This window comes from Thunnus maccoyii, chromosome 2 (genome assembly GCF_910596095.1).
Source record: "Thunnus maccoyii chromosome 2, fThuMac1.1, whole genome shotgun sequence".
Classification (NCBI taxonomy): Eukaryota; Metazoa; Chordata; class Actinopteri; order Scombriformes; family Scombridae; genus Thunnus; species Thunnus maccoyii.
Window position 1 is genome coordinate 2,626,150 of NC_056534.1, and position 27,996 is coordinate 2,654,145.

Consider the following 27,996-nt stretch of genomic DNA (forward strand, 5'->3'; position numbering starts at 1 on the left):
TACATCAGAAATGTGAAATTGCTGTTTTTATTTAATTCTGCAAAGAACTGTTTAATCAACAGCGTTTAGAAGTTAGTCAAGTATGTAAACCCTCATTGATTTTTTCTGTTTACCCTTCAATGTTTATCAGAACTGAGCAGTTTCTCAACTGTTGCTGGGAAATCATGTGTGTGTTGTGTTTACACATGTGTACAGAAACCTTTGAGAGGGGGACGGATGAGACGGTAGTGAGGACAGGTAGAGGTGTGAGAGGATAGAAGGAGAGTGCTGCAGAGCTAGAGTCTTCATTGACGGCAGATCAGGATCGGGTAGGAGGATGTGTAGAGCTGCACTGTGGCTGCTGGCCTCTCTGGCCTTTGCCTCCCTGGCTTCTCTGGCTGATGGAGCTCCATTGTAAGTAGACCTAGCTTGCCTTCATACACTCTTCATGAGATTTAATTAACACAGACAAAACAAAAATACAAAATATGCAGTTTGTTTGCTCAGCTTCCTGATATTCAAATTGTTGTGGTGAAACTGTAAGGAGCACAACAACAAGATCGGTGGTTCTATACATTTATAATTTATTTAAAAAGTGTATGGATATGAAGGACGTATTGTGCGTGTATCAGTTTAACATAGTGCTAATTTCACTTGTGTCTTACAAAATGGTCAGTGGACCAGTTTACAGTTTCATAAGTCAAGGTAATGTGGTCTTTCAAATGATGCCAGCAAGTTGGCCCACATTTGTTCTGAGTTTGCACAGTGATGCAGTACACCACACACAGCAAACAGTTTTACTGATCCAGTGCTGGATTTTAGTTAAGATAATAAATAGATTACTTATTGTGTGTGAAGTCCATGCTAGATCAGATGATCCTCAGGCTGCAAAGCAGTAGTTCCAAATTAAACCTGAGGGGTCATAAGACAATTAAAGAAATAAGAAAGGAAAAATATGGAAACAATGTGAAATTCTGGACATTTCTACCTCTTTAAGTCTGTAAAAGTCCTTTAAATGAAACAAATATTGTAAGAGAATGTCCACACTAAGGCATTAACATGTGTCACAGGGTTACAGCAGTATATCTTGTGTTTAAATAGTGACAAACCTCATTGTCATTAGCATGTATGTGGGGGTTATAGTGCCTTACAATAAAAAAGACCATGTTTGTCAGTAAGTCAGTGCATCCTGAGCAGCAGTATGATTCAGTGCAGTGATACTGTCTCTCTCTCTGTCCCCACTGCTCTGCAGACGAGTGATGGCTGCCCCCAACTTGTTGCGGGTAGGAACAGCAGAAAACATCTTTGTGGAGTGTCAATATTGCACCGGAGGTGACATCAGGGTCGAAATCAAAGTGATGAACCATCCAACCAAAACCGAATTGCTGGCAACCACATCTGTGACCCTTAATGGAGCAAACAGTTTCCAGAGCTTCGGACAAATTATGGTAAAATAAATACTGTATGTACTTTATACTGTATGTTACTCTTACACAATACTTGACTTTTTGTATTTTGCCTGCATTCATCACATAATTTGTAGAAATCAATTTCTCTATCAAGACCACAAACAATAGATTTAGCATTTATAAATGCTCATGACATATCGATTCTGCTCCTCATGTAATGTTTATGTCTCTGGTTTCAGATCCCTGTTGGGGAATTCAGTAAGGATCCTAACATGAAGCAGTATGTGTACCTGCAAGCTCAGTTCCCTGACCATCTGCTGGAGAAAGTCGTCTTAGTCTCCCTCCAGTCTGGCTATATCTTCATCCAGACCGACAAGACCCTCTACACCCCCGACAGCGAAGGTAAGTTCGCATCATTGCTGAGAAATACAACGTCTACCCTTGTGAAAATATCTGTAGGTATGCTAAGGTATCTCCCTAGAAAATATCACCCAATCTATGTCAGATGGTAGAATGTATTAAGCTGTTGCAAAATTGAATAATAAACATTATGAACTACTTCTTTAGTGTTCATAAAGGATATTTTGAAAGCATTTTTTACTGGTGTTGATAATGTACAATATCAATTTCAAAATTGAAGGATAGACTTCTTAAGATGAACTATAATTTTTAAGGTCTTTAAAGCAAGAGATAAATACATTTTAACAATGAGAAAAAAAAAAGAAAAAATATTTAATAAATAGAGAATACAAACACCTGCTAGAAAGGAAATGCTCCCCCTAATATTCCCCTCCTAAAAATCCCAATCATCTCTGAGAGCATCACAGTTTGACCAGCACATCTTTCATTTTTCAAGAGTGACTGCATGAAAAAACTACAGTAAAATGAACTCTTCTTTTCACATAAGTGGAATAATAAAGTGAAAACTTAAAATAGATACACCATGACCTCTTCTCTGTCTCTCAGTTTATTACAGGATGTTTGCAGTGACGCCCAGTATGGAGCCAGTAGAGAGAGATGAAGCAACCCAAGTTGATACTTCTATTGCCATTGAGACTGTGGTAATGATTCAACTTTATATTGTAATGAGCTGTCACTGTTCAACTGTAGGTGAGATCATTTCTCACTTTTTCACTTTCCACTTTTTCTCCCTGCATGCTTCTTAAATACTTGAATGACCTTTGTATTCCTTTGTTTCATCTCTTCCGACACACGTCCCACTCATAAAAATAAATGTCTCCCTCTAATGGTTGTGTTGCAGCCTCTCCCTGAGAGGTAGACAAAAAAAAATTAAGAAATGTTTAAGACAGTGTCCAAGAACTGATCAGATTTATGGAGAGTAAACAAAGGACTTGTTGAAAATATAGAATGATTTCAATAAATGTATAAACTGACAAGGCTCATTTTTAATCTTTTAATGATTGTTCAATGTTGCATATTTTTAGAGCCCTGAAGGCATCATTAGATCACTTCATCCAGGTTCTTTTAGATCAGGCATCTACTCTGGAAAGTTCAGACTGGGTGAAATTGTCAGGTGTGTATTTTATTTTACTTTAATTGCATTACGGTACATTCTGTTGTGGTTGGCAGGTGTTAGTGGGGAATTTAACATTTTTAACATGTAACAATTTGGACTGGAAACCGGGTGAAACAGCTAGTCTGGTTTGCATTAAGTCTGAAAGTAAAAAGTTAGCAATTGACAGGCAACCAGCGCAGACTCCAGGAAGTTATTGCGTGGAGGCAAGAAATGCTCTGGCCCAATTGTCAACCCCCCAGGCAAATTATTGTTTTCATACTTAGGTTATTGTACAAACAAAACACATGAGATATAACATGTTAATTAGTGAGATAGTGAACATGTGAATTTTGTTATCTATGGACTGTGCCAGGCTAGTTGTTTCCCCTTGTTTCCAGTCTCTTAAGCTTAGCTAACTGGCTGCTGGCTATAACTTTATATTTAGTGTACAGATATGAGAGTGGTAAAGTATCAATTTTCTCATGTAACTCTCCACCAGAAGGCAATTTTGTTTGTTTCCCAAAATTATTCCTTTTAATTGTATGGTAATATATCGTATCCAGCCTATTTCAATCTGAATATTTATTGTAAATGAATCATAGTACAGTTAATCCTATTAAATAATCAGTCTAAACAGAGGTAAAACAAAGGTACCTTTCTAACAATTGTGTAGTTTGTCGGCCAACCTGAATGTAGGACACTAAAAGTGTGTTGCAGCAGCTCATTTGTTCATATCTAAACTTGTATAAGACATAACTTGAATCTGAGGTTTGGACCATTACTACTAATATTTTAATCTTTTGCTTGATTATTGAAGTATTTGTCCGTGTGTGTGTGTGTGTTAAGTCCCGGACTGTGGAAGGTGGTTACCAGGTTCCGGAGCAACCCACAGCAGAGCTTCTCTACACAGTTTGAGGTCAAAGAATACAGTGAGTCCCTCTTTACGTGAGCCGTCATTTAAAAACCTGTACAATTTACTCTTTACCTGATTAGACATCCAATAAAATGTTTTCAATTTTTCAGTGCTGCCCAGTTTTGAGGTTAAATTGATGCCTCTTACCGCTTTCCTCTATGCGGACAGCAAAGACTTCACCGTCGACATTAAAGCTACGTAAGTGCAGGTTCTTGTTTTGTGGATTTGGAGAATGAGTTTGATTGGTAGATTGGATTAGAGGAGAAAGTAAAAGGTGTTTTGACTAATCTCTTTGTAATAGTTCCTATTCTAACTCTCTCCTGTTTTATTTGATTGATTAAAATGTGTCCTTCTCTTGTGGTTTTAGGTATCTGTTTGGTAAAGAGGTGGACGGGACAGCCTACGTAGTGTTTGGGGTTGTGCAGGAGGGTCAAAAGTACAGCTTTCCCAGCTCTCTTCAGAGAGTGCCGGTGAGTGCATACAAACACTTTTGCTGCATCTCTATCTGTCATACTCTGTGTGTCTAATCTCTCATATGCACAAGCACATCTGGCCAAACCCAAATCTGGCCTTTACCAGTGCTACAAAATCTGCAAGACTGCACAACATGAAAAATGTCTGGGATTTTACTGTTGTCCATATGTCAGTTATAATTGTTATATCCAGAGAGAGGTATTCATGTTCAGAATTAAGCCAGATTAACATAAGAATTTACACACCCAACTAAATTCCTATCAATTGTACACTGACTGTATTTCAAGATGCATTTCTGTATTATGTCACATTAGGTCGAGAATGGTCTTGGACAGGTTACATTGAGGAGAGAGCACATCACACAGACCTTCCCAAACATCAATGAGCTGGTGGGGAAGTCCATATATGTAGCTGTCAGTGTGCTGACAGATAGCGGTGAGAAAGAGAGACTGTGTTTCTGCCTGTTCAGTACATTTGATCATGTGGGAATCTTATGACTTAGCAGCACAACAGGTATAACAGTTCAAATTAACCATCAGTAACGTCTAAAAATTTCCAACACAAGAAAGACAAAGAAAGAAAAGAAAAATGCCATATCGGGATAAATAAATATATTTCTGCATAATCTCACAGGTAGTGAAATGGTGGAGGCAGAGTTGAGAGGCATCCAGATTGTCACATCACCTTACACCATCCACTTCAAGAAAACACCCAAATATTTCAAACCAGGATGGTCCTTTGAAGTGACGGTAAATGATTCTACTTTAAATAAACCCTTTCCAGAAAATATTTCACTGCTGAAATACAGTCACTGTTTGAGCCCAACTTTCATACCATCAATTATTGTTTTCTTTCTTATTTTTTGTTTCAAAAGCCACACGCTGTTTAATGCTCCCTAAATGTCCATAAAACTGTAACTGATTAGTGCAATGCTTCAATTTGTCTGGATCATTATGATGCAAAACAGATCTTTAGACAGTAGAAATTCACAAATAAACGCACAGGGTCACTATATATATTAAGTCATAATATTTAGTGCCCAGCTTATGCAGTTTGCAGCCAAAGTAATCTAATAGCATTACATTACCATTAATAATATGTCTTTTTAGAGATATTTAGATCTTTTCTGATTGTTCAGCTGTTTGTGTCTTGGATGGCAGATTGAAGTTCTGAATCCTGATGAGACTCCAGCACAACATGTTGTTGTGGTAGTCGATCCAGGCCTGTCGCTGGGCATCACTGCATCCAATGGCATGGCCAAGCTTGTCGTCAATACAGATGTACAGGCCCCAAGACTGACGATCACTGTAAGTCTCCAAAATGTTTTGAAAGTCTTTACAGCCAGGTTTGGCAAACAGAAGCTTAAATCTACAACTTTTAAGCTAAAAGGAGAATGACTATTAGGTTCACATTCATCAGGTGGGCAGAAATGTAACTCCAAATAAAGGCTAATGTGGTTCTGTGTCTGCTGGATATGAAAGTTGATCAATATTATCATCATTATCATCATTATAAATTTATAAGCCAGTAATACCGCATGTGGAGGCTGTGTATGTTGATGTTTTTCTGCCCCCTGGTGGCAAAACTCAATGGGGAGATGACTGAAAAAAAGCCAGGCACAGGTTTATCTGTGAAGTTAGTACTGTTGATAATACTAGTTGAGTTGTAGCGTCAGTTGATGCTGGATGTCAGTTTAAAGTGCCTTAACTCAGGAGAGAAAAAGGAACACTTTTTTATTTAAAACAATTAAGTGGCAAGATTTAAAACAGCCCTCAAATAGGACAAAGCCGTAATATTTGCAAGCTCAAAAACTTTGAATTTGGCAGCGATAACCGGCCTTTATTATACTGTGTCACTCCATTATCTGTAGGTCCTTTTCTGTTCTGTCAACTGATGTTCATCTATGGGTACAAATCTTTTTGCTATTTCTTTAATTGTTTTCATGTGCATATATTTATTTAACTGTGCGTGTACACTTACTTATGTGCGTGTTCAAACGCAGGCAAAGACCAGCGATCCTCGCATTTCACCTGAAAGGCAAGCATCAGCCACCATGGTAGCTCTCCCATATACTACCAAAAACAATAACTACATCCACATAGGTAAGAAGCATCCTGAAACAACATAAGGTTTTATAAGAAGATGTGGATTGCAGCGGCAGTGCTGCCTAAGTGCCAAGATCTCTTCCATGTCTAGTAATAATCACAAAATGTAATTTTTGTAGATGTGGATACAGCTGAGATAGAATTAGGGGACAACTTGAAAATCAACCTCATGATCAACAGGCAGCAAACTCAAGACATCACATACCTGGTGAGAAATGTTTCATACCTGTGTGTGTGTGTGTTTGTGCACATGCTTGAATGTTTGTGTCCTGCAATCTGCCAATATGTAAACACATGTTGGCTGAGTGCTGATGTTCAAATCTGTGCCCTCAGATCCTAAGCAGAGGTCAGCTGGTGAAACATGGCCATCGCCAGTCAAAAGGACAAATACTGATTTCCTTGTCATTGCCCATCACCAAAGAGATGTTGCCATCATTCCGCATCATAGCCTACTACATACTACATACAGTTGACAATGAAGTGGTATCAGATTCTGTTTGGGTGGATGTCAAGGACTCCTGCATGGGCTCGGTGAGGCACACAACATTGAAGTAGTTAAACTAATGAAAAATCCACCCACACTCAAGCTGATTTAAGTTCTAGGATATATTTTAATGTAACTGCTTTAACAAGTACAAATCTGCATGTTTCCTTCATTGTCCTTTCTTTCACATCTAGCTGAAGCTGGAATCATCAGGACCTGCTCCATCCTATGAGCCTCGCAGGGTGTTTGGTCTGAAGGTCACAGGAGACCCAGGAGCCGTAGTGGGACTGGTGGCAGTTGACAAAGGCGTCTATGCCCTAAACAACAAGCACCGCCTCACCCAGAAAAAGGCAATTTCTTTATTCTATCTGTATTTTCCAAACTATTTGAAAGAGGATTCATTGCAAAATCTCGGTTTAAGACATAAATAACATACACACGTTCCCTTTTCAGTATTTCTAAAGTACAGATAAATACTCTCTCTAAAAATAGATACAGAGTATACAGGTGTGTTAGTCTGTGCTTTCAAATAATATCCAGAAGGATATTTTCATGCAGCAGATTTTTGGCATGCAATTTGTCATGTGAGTTTACTGATATGTCTGTTTAATTTAACCCTTGTATGTTTGTATTTTACTGCTCAGGTGTGGGACCAAATAGAGAAGTACGACACAGGCTGCACACCAGGTGGAGGGAAGGACAGCATGAGTGTATTCTACGATGCTGGGCTGTTATTCGAGTCCAGCACCGGTTCTGGGACCCCCTATAGACAAGGTGATACTACTTAATATGTAGTCTCATTGTTTTCCCTCCTCCTACTTATCTCATTCGTCCATTCCCAACCAAACCCAGCTTGGGTGTGGTCAGAAATGCGCACCTTTAGCCACACCCAGCAGTGATATCACTGGGTCATTGAGTATACCTGTGCATCACTGCAGGAAGAGAAGAAGTTAAACCACCAGAGGTCAGCAAAGACACAATTTTCAGGCAGTTTTAAGTTGCTCTTTACATGGTTTGTTCACCCAAATTACATGGTATTTGATTGATTTCACTTTATTGTTGAAATCAAGAAGTTAAACCACTGGAGGTCAGCCAAGATAAGGTATCTTGCCATGCAGATGGTTTCAGGGACTCTGAAGTAAGTTTTTTTTTAATGTAATTTTTTAATGCTCTCTGCACAACTAACAAAATTTGCAAAAAAATAGGCAACAGATATCATAAGCTCCAAAACTACCTGCCAAATACCACTAGGGAAAGTGAGAAAATATGTTTTATGTAATTTGGGTGAACCGCAGTTTTTGGGACATTTCCATGTTGACTTCAACAGTCAGCCACTGATCATCATTTAAAGATTTAGTCTGTGTTGCATTTCCAGAATTGAAATGTCCGACCCCCAGCAGGAGGAGACGTGCCACTACAGCCGTTGCATCCAGCTTAAGTAAGAAGCACAGCTGAAACGACCCAATAACCACCAAGCTGGAAAACAATCACTGTCTCCCAGTTAAAAATAGTAACCTTTTTAAATGTATTCATCAGGTGAGGAAGATGACAACAGTTACATGGACAGCAATGAGATTATTACTCGCACCTCGTTCCCTGAAAGTTGGCTGTGGTTAGATATCACACTGCCTCCTTGCCCTCCACAAGAACCTAATTGGTGAGTCAACTGACATCTATAAACACATACAAATATACTGATAACTAATTTCATGACACCACTTGAATTTAAAATGACCTTTTATCTGTCAACCTGATAACACTTTTCTATGTTTCAGTGAAAAAATAGTCTATTACAGAAATATCCCTTTGCAATACTCAATCACAACCTGGGAATTGACTGGCATTAGTCTGTCAAGAACCAATGGTGAGGATTCAGTGACTAAAATCTGTCTTGTGCTTTAATTGTGCCTCTTTAACCTTAAAGCCAAAAGCCCTTTATTGTACTGTCTCTCCATCCCTCACACTTGTTTTTCTTCTTCTGTCATCCCTTGTTTTGTTGTGTTTCTTTTAATCCGTCCCATCTTTAAGGAATCTGTGTTGGCGATCCGTTAGAGGTAATTGTCCGGAAGAATTTCTTCATTGATCTCAGGCTGCCTTACTCTGCTGTCCGAGGAGAGCAGGTAGAAGTTCAGGCAATTCTCCACAACTACAGCCCAGACTATATCACAGTAAGTCTATGTTTCTCTGCTCTGGTGTTTAAGGACATTCAGGAAGCTGATGAAATCATATTATTTTTCTGGAGAGTTTGCAAACAGAAGGGCAAAAACAAAAGTACATATTGGACTGACATTCAACATTTGGCAAAAAAAGAGAGATAATAAATGAAAGTAAAGCAAGAAGCAATCTTTTCTCCAGTCTGTGATAACTGTGATGTCTCACTGCAATATTTGCTGTGTGCCTTTCCATTCTTAAGATCAAATTGATCTTTTAGGAAACAGTTTAAAGCATGACATTTTCTTCAAATGGGGTCTTCATCGTTAACTGACTTAAACTAATACTGATCATTATTATTATCAATAATCATGCAAATCCCTATTTAAAGGTGCAGTGTGTAGAATTTAGTGGTAAGTAGCAGAACAGGCTTAGCAGAAATGGAATATATCTACATAGGGAGCAGGTCCTCCTCCACAGAGACTGACATTTTTTTTCTGCAGTAGCCCAGAATAGACAAACCAAACCCTGGCTCTAGAGAGGGCCTTTTGCGTTTTTGGCGAGTTTCGTGTCCACCATAGGTGTTCCTACACACTTGGAGCGGGAGGGGTATTCAACTAGTTGTGATCTGCAACCTCACCACTAGATGACATTAAATCCTACACACTGGTCCTTTAAGAAAAAAATAACGTTGTTGTTATTCTATAGATAAGGAAACACAGTGGCTGAAACTGTTGAAAGTGATAAGAAATTATGTGTAGATGCTCAGAGAATCAACATACAGTATTTCAGAATCTTCTACTCAGGGAGGGGATCCTCATCTTCAATCAACTGCACATACCTCAGTTTCTTTCTCCATCTTTGTCTTGTTTTCAAGGTGCGTGTGGATCTGATTGAGGCAGAGCATGTGTGCAGTTCAGCCTCTAAGCGTGGAAAGTATCGTCAGGAGGTTAAAGTTGGGCCCGAAACGACACGATCTGTACCCTTTATCATTATTCCCATGAAGGAGGGACAATACCCAATTGAGGTCAAAGCAGCTGTTAAAGACTCTTCTCTCAGTGATGGAATCCAGAAGATGCTGCGGGTGGTGGTAAGAGGCTTTCAACCAGTTGCAATCAGTTTGTACAGTTGCCCTATTTAGCCACTCGATTGACTTTGATGCATGTCTAGAAGACTCTTGTTTTCTGTATATCAGTCTTTTAAAATGCAACTGAAAATAAGAAAAACAGACTGAGAAAGATAGAGCAATATTTGAACAAGGAAGCCACGTTGTATTTTCCTACACACCAGCCTATAAAGATTACTCAACAATATTTTCTCTGATGTTTGTCCTGTTGTTTCTCCAGCCTGAAGGCGTACTGGTTAAATATCCTCAAATTATAATTTTGGACCCTAAAGGTTTGTGTGATGAGATTACTCATTAAATGGCTGCAGTATAGGAGCAACAAAATAATTTAGTAATATCATGTTTTCTTCACTTGGTAATTAATCCTCCAACTTGACCATGGTGTGTCCCTTTAGATGGTAAACAAGAAGTAATTATCAACAGTAGAATTCCTAAGAAGGATTTGGTTCCAGACACACCTACTAGAACACAGATCTCTGTGACAGGTGAGATATAATGTTGTATGGGCAAACAAAAAACTGCACTGGTGTTAACTGTTACTGTTGTTGCTTCTCATTGGCAATGACTTCACTGGTTGTGCAGGACCTTTACATGTTTGTTTGGTTGTTTCTCCCAGTCAGTCTATAATGTTATGGTTTCTGTGTGTCTGTGTGCATGCAGGGAGAGAGCAAGTAAGTCAACTGGTGGAGAACGCCATTAGTGGGACATCAATGGGTAGTCTGATTGTCCGGCCCTCAGGCAGTGGAGAGGACAACATGATCCTCATGACCCTGCCTGTCATTGCAACCACATATTTGGATAAAACCAACCAGTGGAAGACTGTGGGCTTTCAGAAACGTGGCGAAGCCCTGCAACACATCCAAGCCGGTAGGCACACATAGATACAACAATTAGCACAAAAACCTCTATCTGTTGGATTTCTACATTACTGACTGGCAGAAATGATATCAATAAATTGCAGAAAAAAAAACATGACCTCATACACTTTAAACGAGGATCACAAGACTTCTCAAATTGTCATCCATCGGATAAGATTAATTGAATGGCAGTCAGTGAAAAGGTTGTGGGTTTTGTTTGTGTGCAGGCTACCAGAACGAGCTTAATTACCATAAGTCGGATGGTTCTTTTGCTGTTTGGGCTCATCACCAAAGTAGCACGTGGTGAGGCATCAAAACATTCATAAACACATATGTAAATGTTTGCTCATCCTACTTAACTGAGATTCCAACTTTGTGAGGATGGGTGTATTTCATGTGAAAATAAATTTAACTAAACTTTTACACCCTCTCCTCTCCTCTCTAAGGCTGACAGCATATGTTACCAAGGTTTTTACCATGGCCAACGGTCTGGTGGCAATGGAAAAAGATAAGATCTGTGATGCTGTCAAGTTTCTAATTCTCAACACACAACAACCTGATGGCGTGTTTAGAGAAGTTGGAAAAGTGTACCATGGAGAGATGATTGTGCGTGCAATGATTTCAGTTACATCAGTCTTTAATTGATGCTAAAAAAATAGCTAACTGAGACAAAAACAATCACATCACTATGATCTTACAGTATATGCACAAAGAGATGTTCATGCTGTTGATATTGATGATGGTTCTGACAACTGTGTGTCTGTGCGTGTAGGGTGATGTGCGTGGCACAGATTCAGATGCCTCCATGACGGCCTTCTGCCTAATTGCTATGCAGGAGTCACGCACACTGTGTGCTGCCACAGTGAATGTGAGTACCTCACCTGCAAACATCTTTTTCCCTCACCAGTTTAATTTTTTCATTCACTGACTACAAATTAATGATGAGCGAAAGCAAGCTTTCTGCAGTCACCGAACCACCATTAAGCAATTGACCACTAGCTAAACCCTGCTCCCCTAGTTACTGTTGCTAAGCCTGTCAAGCTTTCCATTCTTGCATGGCACATTAATGCATGTTTCCATCAACTACTGTTGACTTCAAATGTTAGGAATCGGGCACATCAAGATACAAAGTTACTGGTGCTAATTCTCCAGTTTGATGCTATGAAACCATTGCAGAAGATGAGGGTGCAACAAGCTGACATAACTGAAAGAACACTAGTCAAACCTCAAACAATGGAAAACCATGTGGAAATGTGATGGAAATATGGCATTTATATTTGTCACATGCATTAATCTGGGGAACGGTATAGTCCCCTCATCTGTCTACATGGTATTTGTTGTCTCTTCAATGAAGCAGAAGCTTAAATGACATTTAAGTCACATGCTTCAGGTTGCTATTGTACTTTGTTGCATCTTGATTTTGTCAATATACCATCTTTTCCACCTCAGCCAAATGTAAAAACTCTTTCAAAATTTCAGGGTTTTTTATGCACAAATTGAAAATGTACAACAGGTGGATAATGCACTTAATGGTAACAGTGACAGATTGAAAATTTGCAGAAAGTTTTAAATATGAGACAGAAGTAGATAAAAGCAGGCAAAAGCATTTCTAGCCAGTGACCATCAGTTTTGCAAGCTAGCAAATTTATTAGCTGTGGCAAAGTAGATAATTAATCTCACATTTGCTGTAGAGCTAGTTCGTCCTAGTTTTATAAAGTTGCTTTCAAACGAACAACATTGATAGTCTGTGTTTTGAATCGGCAGGGCAGAATGCAGCCACAATGGCTCCCAGCTGCCTCCGATCCTTCCAACCTGTAGGCTACACCACAGGCTGCTAATATCAACCAAGTGTATAAGTGTACCATTCAGGAAACTCTGATGCCAGTAAAATCAACTCCTGTATTGTTTCCCAATGCTCTTCCCTAACTATGGTTTCTGTGGTTGCTATGGTCACACGGCAAGCCATGGCAGCAAGTTGGAAAAGCTGAACCATAATGAACTCTGTAGAAGAATAGGTACTCTAATAGAATAGGTACCCAGCAGTTAAAAAGTAACTACAGTTTAAGTTCTTTATAAGTACCTTAATTGTTGCCCCCTTATTCCATAGCGTCACATCTTGTTCCCCTGTACCTATGTATATGTATCTGTATGCACTGTACTGGTACACCATTAGTACAAAAGATTTCACTGTAACTACGGAGTAATTAAGCTGTACGTTGTGGGCTGTAATCTAAAGCGTCACCAAAGTTAGCAAAAATCTGTGCACATTCAAAAGAGCGGCAGCTGCCCTTCCTCTCCTTGTCGCTCCAGCCTTGGCGGCACAGCAGCCATCACTTTTACACTGAAATCAAAGGAGGCGGCAGCAACAACTACTTGCTGTCTGAAGGCACCTTTAAAAAAATAGTAAAATCAGACTTATTTTGTTCCAACATAACTGTGTAACAGTGTTTCACTTTTAACAGGACTAGAGAAATTCCTTTGTGGATACGGAATAACTTGTGTTTGTTGTGTAAAATATTCTGGGGTTGCTGGAATGTGACTAGCGTTAGCCTAACATCATGTTTCCAGGTTTGAATGAGTTAATTATGTGCTCTTTGGCCTTAAAAGTAAGTATCTGTTGCCACTGTAGATAGTACTGTATACAGACATGCAAACAATTGCAGCTTACAATAGAGCAGATAAACACACACTCCTCATTCTTTTTCTCTCGTGTTTATGCATAACATCATTACCCCACACCTCAACAGTAACCAACTCAGTAACTCAGTAACTAGGCTCAGTATGGCTCATAAGGCAAAGAAGATGGTAAGAGAGGGAACAATCCAGTCTTGTCCCAGGTTCAAATACTGCTCTAACATACAGAGTGGATATTGAAAATGAATTAGTTGCTTTAAAGCCTTTTGTGTTCATTTTTCCTGCCTGCCTGTTCTCCCATTCTCTTCTTCCTCCTTCCCTCATCTTCTTCTACTGTCCAGAGTCTACTAGACAGTATAGACAAAGCTGTTGCCTACCTGGAGAAGCTTCTGCCTAGCCTCACCAACCCATATGCTGTTGCCATGACATCATATGCCCTGGCCAATGAAGGCAAACTGAACCGGCAGATCCTCTACAACTTTGTTTCTCCAGGTGTTGTCACACAACAATTATTGTAGTATCTCACTTACATAGATTGTCCACCAGAACAAATGTTATTTAAGTTAAAGTACAGAAGTATTATCAGTATTATAAGTATTCATAATGCAGACTGGCTTCTTTTAGAGTGTTATATTTTATTGGTAGCCTATATTATACTGTTTGTTTTTATCGCTAACAAATACATGTAAGAACATTTTAATGTTGTAGTTTATCTCATCATAGATTAATAGTCTGCATCATATTATATAATTGTCATCATAAAATCATATGTTTCTTTATTATAATAATATTAGTAATAAACTTTATTTACATAGCACCTTTCACACAAAGTGCATAACAAATTTTAAACAGAAAAGAGCAGACAATTTAAACAACAGTTAGAATATGAAAATATAATATTTTATGTAAAATCTTAATCTAAAAGCAACCAGTAACTATTAGAGGCAAAGAATTGTAGTGAAGTAAAAATATTAATAATAATTCAATAACAAAAACAACAACATTAAGTAGAAATACAAAGTAGCATAAAATGGAAGTATTCAAGTAATGTACAAGTACCTCAAATGTGTATTTATGGACAGTACTTGAGTAAATGCACTTAGTTACAATCTGCCACTGCTCAGTACGAATATAAGAATTTTGAAGTTTTAATTGATCTTTATCAGAAATGTTTGGTTATGTTAGGTGTTAATATTAAAAGACAAATATCTGATAATTTAACTTTCAAATATCAATGTCAGTACTGGCCTCATCAGTCAGACTTTTTATTTAATTTTTCACAGATTAGGTTAGATATTTTAAGATTAGGGATTGGAGATTTAATAGTTGATTAAGCTTTTCACAGGTAAAGCACAGCAATAAAAAATATTTGTCTGTGTCTCCTTCAGAGTTATCCCACTGGCCTGTACCTAAGGGACAGGTGTACACCCTTGAAACCACAGCTTATGCTCTTTTGGCTTTGGTCAAGGTCAAGGTGAGTACGTCCCAATTATGTGTGTTTCACCAGCACGTCATGTTACAGAAAACACAGAAAACACACAAGAGAGTCATCATTCTTATTAGCTCACTTAAAGGGCAGATGGTTGGTGAAGAGAGGCGTTTCCCTGACTGGAAACCAAAGTCAGTGAAATTTGTCTCTCAGTAATGTCAAATGTAAAAATAAAGGAGACATTATGCTTTATTGTGATTGATTGATTCTATCGGACAAGTTTCAAGTCTCAACAAGATGACTGTGTCATAATAATAATAAGAAAAACTGATTCGGTAATCTAACAATCTATGGTTCACTTTAGAAACTGACAGGAAATAATTTAACCATAACAGAATTAAGATTAAAAAATCAAATACAGAGTCAATCACACAGATTTCAACCCTTTTCTTGCCTTCTGTTAATAAAGGCCTTTGAGGATGCCAGACCTGTTGTGAGATGGTTCAACAAACAGCAGAAAGTGGGTGGAGGCTATGGATCAACTCAGGTAGCACAGACCTCTCTGTCAACTTTGATACTGTATATTCATATACCACTATTTGTGCATCAACTGCACTTTTTTTTCAGGTCAAATGGGCTCAAGTTTCTTTCCCCCAACCACCCCCACCCCACACTCTTTTTCCCTCCAGGCTACCATGATAGTGTATCAGGCTGTAGCTGAGTACTGGGCAAATGCTGAAGAACCAGAGTATGATCTGAATGTGGACATCCTATTGCCAGGCATGTCATTCCCTGACAAGTTCAACTTCAACAAGGACAACTACCATATCACCAGAACATCTACAGTGAGACACACACACATCATGTACAAACACACATATCATACCATCATGCATTCTGCTTTCTGTGTGTATTTCCCCGCTGACCCGTGTGTGTGTGTTTGTGTGCATATTTAAATCCCAACAGTTCCATAATATAAACCAGGATGTGAAAGTGACTGCCGAGGGCACCGGAGAAGCAACGCTGACAGTAAGTAAAAGATAATATTTTTGTTCTGATCATCTGTTGTGTATTGATGTGTCCCTTTGGAATTCCAGATTATTTAATTTCATTTATCACAATGAATGCAATATTAAAATGCACTTTTGTCTATGTGACAGATGGTGTCACTGTATTACGCTTTACCTAAAGAAAAGGAGAGTGACTGTCAACAGTTTAACCTGTCTGTGCAGCTCCTCCCAGGTAATTTGATGCCCTCTGTCTCATCCACTGTATATATTAGTCTTTATTTGTTGCTTTTTATGTTCTTTAAGTATGTTTCTTTAATGAGAAAAACTATTTAAAATACTAATGCTCATCTACTGTTTGCTCCTCCAGATAGAATGGAAGATGATGAGAAGATATACAAGCTGAAAATAGAAGTTTTGTGAGTACAATCAAGACGTAACACTGACTTGTGTTTCAGTAACATGGCTTTATACAGATAATTTTCTAGCCAGCTATGGTCCTTCAACATTTCACTTCTTCCCTGCTCTGTTTCTATTTCTCTCCTCTCAGTTTTACCATAATTTTAATTGCCTGCAATCAAGGGCCATTTCTAGCATTTTGGATCATATTTCATCGCTGCATCATATCGATGGCAGAAGAGCAAAACTTCCTATCTGAAAAATGCACTTTTTTGAGGAAACTTGTTTAACCCTCCTGTTGTCTTCGGGTCAAATTTGACCCGTTTTCAAATGTTTTTATATCAGAAATATGAATTTCTTTCATCTAATCGCCTGGAAATCACATGGATGGATCCATAACACACACTTTGCAAGTAAAAGTAATGATCACCACTTGAATTTTGGGTGTTTTTGGGGACTTTTGTCCTCCCGGATCAATTTTGACTCCGGAGGACAAAAGTTGCATGATTGACAGGAAGACAACAGGAGGGTTAAAAAAAACTTGTTGTTTTCTTGCAGAATGCTATTTGTTAAGGATATGTGGTATTGTTTACTGTATGTTTGTATAGTTATTACAGTGTAGTATATGTTGGGTATCCTTAACAAATAACATTCTGTGAAAAAAACAACATGTTTTTTTTTTAGTTTTCTCAAAAACATGCATTTTTCAGATAGGAGGTTTTGCTCTTCAGCCATCAATATTCCATATGCATATAAATGGGACCAAATGCTGCTGTTTACACATAAAAAAAACTTATTTTAATTTAAGGGACTTAGCTTAGCATTATTAACATCATCATCATCTTCAAAACTAGATGTTTTAGCAGCAAAGTCATCAATGATGTCATCATAGGACAGCTGCTGGCCAATCTCATAATTGACACAGATTATGGCAAAACCACTGAGGACACTTGGTTATGTAACCCCTGCGACGCCTAATGACCACAGGGTAGTTAAATGATATTGGACCAGTGTCTAAGTTCGTAGGGAGGGGTTGAAGATAGGTAAAGGACATTACTTACATTAAAACTTTTCTTTTGTAAGAAAATAAGATGATACAGTGAAAAACATAAAAAAAAACATTTTTAACAAAAGAAAAACTTTTTTTTTTACCTTCTTCAGGTACAATGAACCAGTTTCACAGCAGGCCTTGACAACTGCTTGTTCTTTAGTTGTGTTAAAGTAATCTTGCCTGGATTCCAAAGTTGGTAAGAGTAAACCCTTGGCCTGCAGAACTGACCTTTGTAACCCTCTAAGTGGAGGTTGATCAATGATGCTCAACAGACTTAGAAAGACCTCCTAAGAGACCATTTCTGACTGAACATCCTGAAATTATTGCCTGAACTAAAAGTATAAAACTGACCCTAAGGTCACTTGGACCACAGAAAAAACAAAAAGCCCTACCTTAAATGGGACACAGACCCTTTTATCTACACAATCCCAAGGTTACAAATCTCAAGAGGAGCATTCCTTTGCAACACTGCAAAATGAACTCCTGTTATATTCCAAACCTTAATAACTGTGAAATTAGCCGTTTAATCAGTATATGGGCCCTGTCAAATTGTTTACCTTAAAAATTCATAAAGAATGATGTAACTTTGATAAGTGCACTATGTTATATTGGTGAGATGTTGAAGAAGTTGGTCATCTTACATTTTATCATATTGTCATCTTTTTGATAAGTTTAGAAATATAGGTTTGAATAATCTCACTTGTTGGTGTTTATATAGTCTATGCAATATTACTTGAAAATGACCTAACTTTAATCATATATTGATTAGCACATTAGGTAGGAAGTCACCTTGAATGCTTTGTTACAGAAGTAATGAAATAACTATGTTGAATGTATATTTGTTTCTCACCTCACAGAATTGCTGCTTTAACTCTTTTATTCATTATATTACAGCAGGATCGTTATTAATCAGAATATTATTTGATAAATATTATGAAATACTTGAACGTTATGAAAAGAATGTGTTTACAACTTTAATGTGAAATACTTGGTCATAGTGACTTGAAGTGTGATTTTTGCGTGTAAAAACACAGAATTAGACTTTTTCCAAAAGTTCACTTATTTCCGAAGATGCAGGCCCTGAGAACAAAGAAATTGAATATTCATCAGTAATTCAGCTTAGTTCAGTTTAAAAAACATTCAAAACTACTCCACTCTTGTCGAAACTTATAAAATAGCCTCACAGAGATTTTTCTTTGAGCTGGCCTCCTCCTCATGAGTAAGAAACTACCCCTTTAAGACTTCTCTTTCCTTTTTCTAAGTAAGCGCATATTTTAAACCTTTTTAAAACACGTTCAGTTATTGATCTTTTTAAGATTAAGCCTTGCATTTTCATATTTTTCATAGTCTTTTATTTGAAGTTTCTTTCAAGCCAGAGTAAACACAAAGCGTAATCAGGAAAGTTTATTCTGCATTTAACCAAAAGATCACAAGAGATTCAAGCCTGAATCCCCACTGACACGTTTTACAATAAGCCAGCAAAAGCCCAAATGGACCTCTGCACATCTGTGACCCAAAGCCAAATGATCATTCTGGGCTGAGACATCTCATCACAGCCTCACTTGCTCAGCAACTCACTGCTCAAAGTACTAATACTCCTACAAACCCATATTTCAGCAGATAAATATACTATTAAAACCAATAACAGACATAACTTAAAGCAATTCAACTTTAATAACCAATTTTAATAAACCATGTACAGTAGACGTCTTTAGTTCCTCTAAAGCAATGTCCCTTATGGTGTAACAAAGTTCAGTTCTTTGTTATGTTCAAGTTTTATCAGTCCTTAGTTGTAGTCAGTCTATTCAGTGTTTAGGTCAGTTTATAGTTCTGGGTGCACCCGGTAATAAAAGCAAAGGGATCGTAGTCCCACCACACCACCACATAAGGGGATGAAGGAAAGGTGTCTTCCTCTGGGTTGATGAAGTACAAATAGTGTCAGAGTCTGCTCTCCCCCTCACCTGTTGCTGTGGGAATCATCCAATCATTCAGTCTCACTCTCTGCTCTGCCACACCCCTCATTAGTTCAACCACCTTCACCTGGCGCTCCCACCTGCTCATCATCTGCAATCAAGCCAGTATATAAGCTGCCTCGGCCCACTCCCTCCTTGTCAGATTGTCTACGCTACTATGCTAAGTCATCTCGCTTTCTTCACTGGACTGCCTTCCTGGTTTCTGATCAGCTTGTCTTCGACCATCGCTCCTCGTCTCTGCCCCGGTAAACCCACCAGCCTTCTGTCCCTGACTCTGAGTTCTGCCTGCCTGTTCCCTGGTCTTTGTCCGCTGTGGGAGTGGAAGATCGGGGTTCAATTTCCGGTGGAGTCATACTCATTAGAACTGTGTTTCTCTGACCGTGCTAATATTGCCTTGACATCGTGTGAAATAAAGACTGCAAAGTTTATACCAGTGTCATTTGTGCTGCTATTGGGTCCATCCTATACCCATTACAGTACAATCTGACCAATTATGGATCCAGCGCACGAACCCTCACCGCTGAGTCGCCTTGAAAGGATTGAAGGCGTCCTTCAACAACATGAGGCCATGATGACAGCAGCTGTGACTGAAACCAAACAGGCAGCAGCAGCCCACGAGCAGGCGCTAACAATGTTAGCTGGACAGCTGCAGCAGTTAACAGCCCTGCTAACCCAAGCCCCTCAAGCCTCTGGGGCTGCTTCTCCTCCTGCTCCGCCTGCTACCGCTCCTGCACTTGCTCCAGCCCCTTTGCTACCCATGGATGCCCCTGAGCCCCAGGTGGGAATCCTGGAGCGCTACGAGGGTGACCGAGAGACCTGTGGCCCTTTCCTCACCAACTGCTCTCTCCTGTTTGCTCTGCAGCCCCGCACCTTCACCACGGAGGGAGCGAAGGTTGCATTCTTCATCAACCATCTGACGGGCAGAGCTTGGTTATGGGGGACAGCCGAGTGGGAGAGACGGTCACCAGCCTGTGCTTCCTTTGACCTGTTTGCCACAGAGCTTCACAAGGTGTTTGGCTTGGATACCTGTGGTCCTGAGGCAATCGGAGGTCTGATTGGACTGAAACTATTCCATAGACTTTCGCACCAGAGCCAGCCGAAGCAAGTGGAACAACTTGGCCCTCTGCGACGCATTCCTCAACGGTTTGGCCGACTACATCAAGGATGAACTGGTTTCCCATGACCTGCCCACCACGTTGGATGGGGTGGTTGAGTTGGCCACCCGCATCGACCTCCGCATCCAGGCCCAGCGACAAGAGAAGCGTCACGGGGGAGGCCATCGCCCTCTGCCGTCCCGCTCCCATGGGGGTGCCGTCGCAGCCAACTCTGCCTCCTCTTCAGCTCTGCAGACAGGGGATCCTGAGCCTATGCAGCTGGGACGCACCTCCCTCACCCCAGAGGAGAAGGAGTTGCCGTAAGGCCAACCTCTGCCTTTACTGTGGAGCAGCAGGGCACTTCATCTCGAGATGTCCAGCAAAGGCCAGGGCTCAACAGTAATGGGGGAGATCCTGGTGAGCCCAACTTCCCTAGTGTCTCCCCGTCCCCAAAGAGCTCTGCTACAGGCCCGGCTCCTCCTTCCGGACGGTCCCCACACCATGGCTACCTTCATTGACTCTGGGGCTGATGCCTGCATTATTGACGAGGAGTTGGCCCTTCAGTTGGGGCTCGGGCGGGTTCCCTTGCCACAACCGGTTCCCGCTAGAGCCCTAGATGGACACATCTTGGGCAACGTCACACATCAAACCTCCCCTGTCCATCTGCTGCTCTCTGGCAACCACCACGAAACAATCCAGTTTCACATCCTGAGCTCACTCCGTCTGCCTCTCATCCTGGGGTATCCTTGGCTCCGTCTTCACAACCCTCACATCGACTGGGTCACGGGGGCCATTCAAGGGTGGAGCCCCTCCTGTCATCTCAGGTGCCTGCAGCAAGCCTCCTTGCCACTTCACTCCCCCAGCCCCAGCTCCTCGCCCGATCTCTCCAGGGTGCTGCCGGAGTACCACGACTTCTGCCTGGTCTTCAGTAAAGCCAAAGCCACATCTCTGCCTCTGCACCGTCCCTACGACTGCGCTATTGACCTCTTGCCTGGGACTTCACACCCCAAGGGGCACCTGTACTCCTTGTCTGAGCCTGAGAGAAAGGCCATGGAGACTTATATCAATGACTCTCTGGCTGCGGGCCTCATCCGACCTTCTTCCTCTCCTGCCGGGGCGGGTTTTTTCTTCGTGGAGAAGAAGGACAAGACACTGAGACCCTGCATTGTCTACCGAGGGCTAAATGACATTACTATCAAGAACAGGTACCCGCTGCCACTCATCTCCTCCGCCTTCGAGCTGCTCCAGGGGGCCACCATTTTCACCAAGCTCGACCTGCGCAACGCGTATCACCTTGTCCACATCAGAGAGGGAGACGAGTGGAAGACGGCCTTCAACACCCCGACAGGGCACTACGAGTACCTCGTCATGCCATTCGGCCTCACCAATGCCCCCGCCGTCTTCCAGGCCCTGGTAAACGACGTTCTACGAGACATGCTCAACTGGTTCGTCTTTGTCTACCTGGATGACATTCTCATCTTCTCCCAGTCCAGAGATGAACACATTCACCATGTCCAAGCCGTCCTCCAGCGCCTCCTTGAGAACTCCCTGTTTGTTAAAGCTGAGAAGTGTGAGTTCCATGCCTCCTCAGTGTCCTTCCTGGGGTACATAGTTGAAAAAGACAGTGTACAGATGGACCCAGCTAAAGTCTCTGCCGTCACCTTCTGGCCTGTTCCTGAGTCCCGCAAACAGCTTCAGTGCTTCCTGGGTTTTGCCAATTTCTACCGCCGCTTCATCCACAATTACAGCTCCGTGGCAGCTCCTCTCACCGCCCTGACCTCCTCCAAGGTGCCTTTTCAGTGGTCACCTTCCACTGACAAAGCCTTCCAAACTCTCAAGACACGGTTCACCTCAGCACCCATCCTTCAGATGCCCAACCCTGATCGCCAGTTCATTGTGGAGGTGGATGCCTCTGATGTGGGGATAGGGGCTGTCCTGTCCCAGCGCTCTGCCACTGACCAGAAGCTCCACCCATGTGCCTTCTTCTCTCAGCGTTTGTCGCCTGCCGAGAGGAATTATGATATTGGCAACAGGGAGCTGCCGGCGGTGAAGATGGCTCTTGAAGAGTGACGGCATTGGTTGGAGGGTACCAAAGAGCCTTTTCTGGTCTGGACTGACCACAAGAACTTGGAGTACATCCGATCGGCTAAAAGACTGAATTCCCGCCAAGCCCGTTGGTGCCTGTTCTTTGCCCGGTTCAACTTTACCCTCTCCTACTGCCCTGGGTCTCATAATGCCAAGCCCGACGCCCTGTCCCGGCAATTCCAGAGAGTGGAGGAATCTGGAAAGGGGCCAGAGCCCATCCTCCCTGGGTCCTGTCTTATCGCCGCGGTGACCTGGGACATCGAGGAGAGGGTGAGAGCAGCGGCTGAGGGACAGCCTGGTCCCAGCTCCTGCCCGCCAAACTGCTTGTTCGTCCCTCCAGCCTTGAGGTCAGAGGTGCTGCAGTGGGCCCACTCCTCCAAGCTCTCCTGCCACCCTGGTGCTCGACGGACACAGCACGCCCTCCTCCAGTGCTTCTGGTGGCTCAGCTTGAAAGAGGACACCCAGGACTTCGTCAAAGCCTGCCCAGTCTGTAATCAACACAAGACCTCCCGCCGGGCCCCAGCAGGACTTCTGCAGCCTCTTCCTGTTCCCCACTGCCCGTGGTCCCACATCTCCATGGACTTTGTGACAGGCCTTCCCTCTTCTGAAGGCCATACTGTCATCCTGACCATTGTGGACCGCTTCAGTGAAATGGCCCACTTCGTGCCTCTGCCCAAGCTCCCTTCAGCCAAGAGAACTGCTCAGTTGGTCCTGCTCCACATATTCCGTCTTCATGGCCTCCCTGTCGATGTGGTGTCAGACCGTGGGCCTCAATTTGCCTCTGTTTTTTGGAGAGAGTTCTGCAGTCTCCTGGGTGCCACCGCCAGTCTGTCCTCCGGCTTCCACCCTCAGACCAATGGGCAAACGGAGCGCATGAACCAGGAGTTGGAAACGGCCCTGCAGTGCATGGCCTCCCAGAACCCCTCCTCCTGGTCCTCACAGCTGTTGTGGGTAGAATATGCTCACAACTCCCTCATCTGCTCTGCCACCGGCTTCTCTCCTTTCCAATGTGCATACGGCTATCAACCACCGTTGTTCCCCACCCAGGAGAAGGAGGTTTCCTGCCCATCTGTCCAAGCCTTCATCCGCCGCTGCCGCAGAACCTGGCTCCGGGCCCGTTCCATCCTCCTTCGGTCTGTGGACCGCTACACTGCCACCGCCAACCGCCGCCGCACCCCTGCACCTACTTACCAAGCGGGTCAGCGAGTGTGGCTCTCCACCCGAGACCTGCCCCTCCATGTGGAATCCAGGAAGATGGCACCTAAACACATTGGACCCTTCACTATACAGAAAGTCATCAATCCCGTTGCAGTACGGTTGAAGCTCCCGCGCTCTATGCGCATCCATCCAACCTTCCATGTCTCCAAGGTGAAGCCAGTCCATGACAGTCCCTTGGTCCCTGCAGCACCGCCACCACCTCCTCCACACATTGTTGATGGGGGTCCAGTCTACACGGTGCATCGCCTGATGCGCTCCCGCCGGCGGGGGAGAGGCCTTCAGTACTTGGTGGACTGGGAGGGGTATGGCCCGGAAGAGAGATCCTGGGTTCCTGCTCGTTTCATCGTCGACTCCAACCTCATTGCTGATTTTCATCGGTGTCATCCTGACCAGCCAGCTAAGATGCCTGCCCGTCGGGGAGCCCGCACTTTGCCTCCACCAGACCAGCCTCTGGGGGACCGTTCCTTGGGGGAAGCTACAGATGATGGAGAATTAAACAGAACAATGCGCTAAAATGTTTCTAAAAAAGAACATTTTAGCGCATAGTGTGGGTAGAGAGTTAACATATTATTTCCACCAACAGGAACTTTCAATACGACACCTAACCAATGATTAACTAAAGTAAACAAAATCCATCTGACAGGTAAATGGATTAACCTAAAATATAGGATAAAAGTGCTATATAAAATATAGCCATGTAGCCATTTAAGGGAGCCCACTGTCTGTGAAAAAAAAACAGCTCATGGGGGCCTTGTAAGGATATTTAATAAAGCTTCACTTTCTCACTTTCATTCTCTCCATGTGTTATTCTGTTTTTTTTTAAAATACTCTGTCCATTTTCTGTGTGCAGGTTTAGGGACTTGGAGCGCGATGCAACCATGTCAATCTTGGATATTGGCTTGCTAACGGGCTTCACCGCTAACACAAACGACCTTGACTTAGTAAGAGTCTTTACAGATATGCACATACCCGTATAGAGTTCAAAAGTCAGTATTTAGGGTTAGGAAAACAAGATGTGTTTTATGGTCTAGGAAGTTGTCTAATCATGTTTGTGTGTATGTTTGGATGTGTAGTTGTCCAGAGGACCTGCCCGCACTATTGCAAAATATGAGATGAACAAAGTCCTGTCAGAAAGAGGCTCACTCATTATCTACCTGGACAAGGCAAGGCATCAGTATTACCTCCCTCTACCCCTTTTCTCTCTGCCTTGTCCTTTCGCTATGCATATCTGTCTCACCTTTGTCTTACATCTCTCCACAGGTTTCTCACCAACATCCAGAGGAGATCACTTTTAGGATCCATCAGACGCTGAAAGTGGGCATCTTACAACCAGCTGCTGTGTCTGTCTATGAATACTATGAACGTGAGTCTCAAAGACACTTATACTGTATGCTGCCTCTATGAGCTTCATTTTTCTTTGCTGCTGATAAATATTCAGAGTAATTAACAGGATGGATAAGCAGAAATGATTAGATTTTCAAAGTATTTTATGATTATTTTGCGATGTACAGCAATGGGCAGAAAATATTTTTTAAATATCTTTCTTTCTCACTGCAGAGACACGTTGTGTGAAATACTACCATCCGGAGAGAAGAGCTGGACAGGTTTTGAGGCTCTGCACAAATAATGTATGCATATGTGCTGAAGGTAAGCAGGATGAAGTCTCACGGATGAAAAAGTCTGTCTACAGCAAGCATACCTAAGCAAACCATACACCGAAAATTCTTCTAAAAGAAGCACATAAACACAACACGAACAATGTGCTTCAAAGAGGTAAAGCATTATTTTGATCAGTGGTTTGGGGGGGTGATCATTCTGCTTTGTCTGTAAACTGCAGCGATTTAGAATTAATATTTGCTAATAAGCACTAAAACACAAAGTATAGCTGAGACTGCTGGGGATCACCAAACTGATTACAATTCATTCTGAGGGCAACATTAATGTCTGTTCCAAATTTCATGGCAATCCGTTCAATAGTTGGAATATTTCAGTCTGAACCAAAGAAGTGGACCAACTGACAGACATTGCTAATATGGCTAAAAAGAATGGTCAAACCTTGCTGACGTGTTTTCACAAGCTGAGTAGTGCACCTCAGATGGGTAAATATGCATAAAATCAGTGAAGTGCCCCTTTAAGATCTGGCAAAGGAGATGGTCCCGGAATTTGGTTTACTGTAAATCACCTGAAGGTAACATACAATACTGTACAAAAGTTTTAGGCTCCATGGGGACCATCTGTTGCAGGACTCCTTGTTCTTTTCACTGAAGATAGTTCTTTGTGACTCTGGCTGTATGTTTGGAGTCATTTTCATGCTGCAGGTTGAATTTGGGACCGTTCATTTCCCAGATGGTAATATGTGATGGATAAGAATTTAAACATTAAGTGCCTGAAACCTTTGCACATTACTGTAGTTATCAGCAAGCACCTGCTGGATCCTATAGGATCAGAACAGTGCTCAGAGCTTACAAAATTAAGTTGTGACTTTGATTACAGCTGTACTCACCCATCAACTTATCCACAGATATGCACATGTGCTTATTTAATCAGGTCATAAGTTGTGTATTTGTTTTGTGCCCATTGTCTGTGTCCAGAGAACTGCAGTATGCAGAAGAAGGGTAAAATCAACAACAATCAGCGCACAGCTATGTTATGTGAGAGGACAACGACCGCTATTGATTTTGGTAAGAGAATGTAAATGGACTGCATTTGTGTTAGTGGGAGATCAAGGAAGTAAGTATGTGGGCTAACATCTGCAACTTGTCTGTCCTCAGCTTACAAAGTGAGAGTGGAAAACTTTGAAGACGTTGGGTCCACCGACATCTATACAATGCAGATACTGCAAGTCATCAAGGAAGGTGGGTATTTATCTGCTTTGAACCTTCAAAACGAAACTAAAGTGCCTTAAAATTGAAAGTGACAATTTTTTGCCACTACCTTAGATATTTGAAATTTGGGGAGAGTTTGACATTTTGGGAAATATTTGGGAAATTGCTTTCTTACCAAGAGTGAGATTAGATGATTGATACCACTCTCAGGAAGCTACAGCCAGCAGCTGGATAGTTTAGCTTGCATTGGCAGGTAACTAGTGGAGACTGCAGGAAGTTACTGGTCCTGGTCAAGAAATAGTCTGGTGCACCCCCATGGTTCATACCCAGCATTGTATGACATTGTATTTGTCTGCCACAATGGCGCCCACTAAAGAGTACACGCCTGCAAGATGATACATCAGCGTTGTGGTTGTTTGCCAGAAACTGTCATAAATTGACTTTTATTCAGTATTTAGCCACATTTTTTTAGCCACACAATGAAAACAGCAACTCCCACAACCCCCTGACGTCATCAAACTCTGTCTTTTATTATTGTTTTGATTGAGTTGTTTGTTAAAACATCTTCTTTCTCTTCTCCTACATTGTAATTACAGGACTTTATGATGTGATTCCTGAGGGTTCCCAGCGCACATTCCTCAGTTATCCACACTGCAGAGAGGCTTTAAATCTGGGAATTGGCAAAACCTTCCTTATCATGGGCATATCCAAAGATATTCACAGAGATGAGGAGAGGCAATCGTAAGTTTGTTCTTTGTGTGTGTGCACCCTCCTCATAGCATCATCTCAGTTTCAACATTTTTACTACACAAAATCAGGTTTGCCTGTCATGTGCAGCTTAGTTTGTTGCTATATTACCTGTTATGGAAGGGAGGGAGTCATGCTTTTTCATCTGTTTATATTTCAATCCAACAAGTTAAATCTAGATTACTACAGGTAGCTGACCACATGAACATACAATATGTTTTTTAACTTTGCTCTCCTCAGGTATCAGTATGTGCTTAGTGAGAGAACCTGGATCGAGTACTGGCCTACAGACACAGAGTGTCAGACTGCAGAATACAGAACAACCTGTTTGGGCATTGAGGAGTTGGTCGAGACGTACCAAGACTTTGGATGTCCGTCGTAGTGAAATTCAAGGAAATAAAATGTTTTTTTGAAATTAGCTGTTTTGTCTAAAACTTAAACTGCTACAAGATATAAGTGATGTAAAAGTTAAAATGTTACACTGTTGATTAAAATGTAATGGTCTTATTCCCATCGTCTG

At 41.6% G+C, this 27,996-nt stretch overlaps 1 protein-coding gene across 1 annotated transcript; it reads left to right on the forward strand.

Moving 5' to 3' along the window:
- Window positions 1-11: 11 nt before the first annotated feature.
- On the forward strand, window positions 12-27,983 carry LOC121906959 (complement C3-like). The gene is made up of 42 exons (XM_042426220.1): window positions 12-393; window positions 1,232-1,427; window positions 1,628-1,790; window positions 2,355-2,449; window positions 2,834-2,922; window positions 3,751-3,833; window positions 3,928-4,015; window positions 4,185-4,287; window positions 4,606-4,726; window positions 4,925-5,040; window positions 5,452-5,598; window positions 6,294-6,393; window positions 6,516-6,604; window positions 6,730-6,927; window positions 7,075-7,230; window positions 7,525-7,654; window positions 8,256-8,318; window positions 8,417-8,537; window positions 8,656-8,744; window positions 8,909-9,048; window positions 9,909-10,121; window positions 10,378-10,429; window positions 10,553-10,642; window positions 10,818-11,024; window positions 11,242-11,317; window positions 11,461-11,620; window positions 11,787-11,882; window positions 13,990-14,140; window positions 15,037-15,122; window positions 15,547-15,624; window positions 15,767-15,922; window positions 16,044-16,106; window positions 16,238-16,319; window positions 16,455-16,503; window positions 24,755-24,845; window positions 24,978-25,067; window positions 25,165-25,267; window positions 25,462-25,551; window positions 26,496-26,585; window positions 26,676-26,759; window positions 27,326-27,470; window positions 27,717-27,983. Exons 1-42 carry the CDS (start codon window positions 317-319, stop codon window positions 27,856-27,858), a joined length of 4,758 nt encoding a protein of 1,585 aa, XP_042282154.1. The 5' UTR covers window positions 12-316; the 3' UTR covers window positions 27,859-27,983.
- The last annotated feature ends 13 nt before the right edge of the window (window positions 27,984-27,996 follow it).

What these genes read in the sequence shown, in the direction of transcription:
- LOC121906959 (XM_042426220.1), top strand. Translation starts at nt 317, where the DNA reads ATGTGTAGAGCTGCACTGTGGCTGCTGGCCTCTCTGGCCTTTGCCTCC. An exon ending in GTTTGAGGTCAAAGAATACA is followed by an intron (nt 3,834 to 3,927) that starts GTGAGTCCCTCT and finishes TCAATTTTTCAG; the next exon opens with TGCTGCCCAGTTTTGAGGTT. An exon ending in CCTGCAACACATCCAAGCCG is followed by an intron (nt 11,025 to 11,241) that starts GTAGGCACACAT and finishes GTTTGTGTGCAG; the next exon opens with GCTACCAGAACGAGCTTAAT.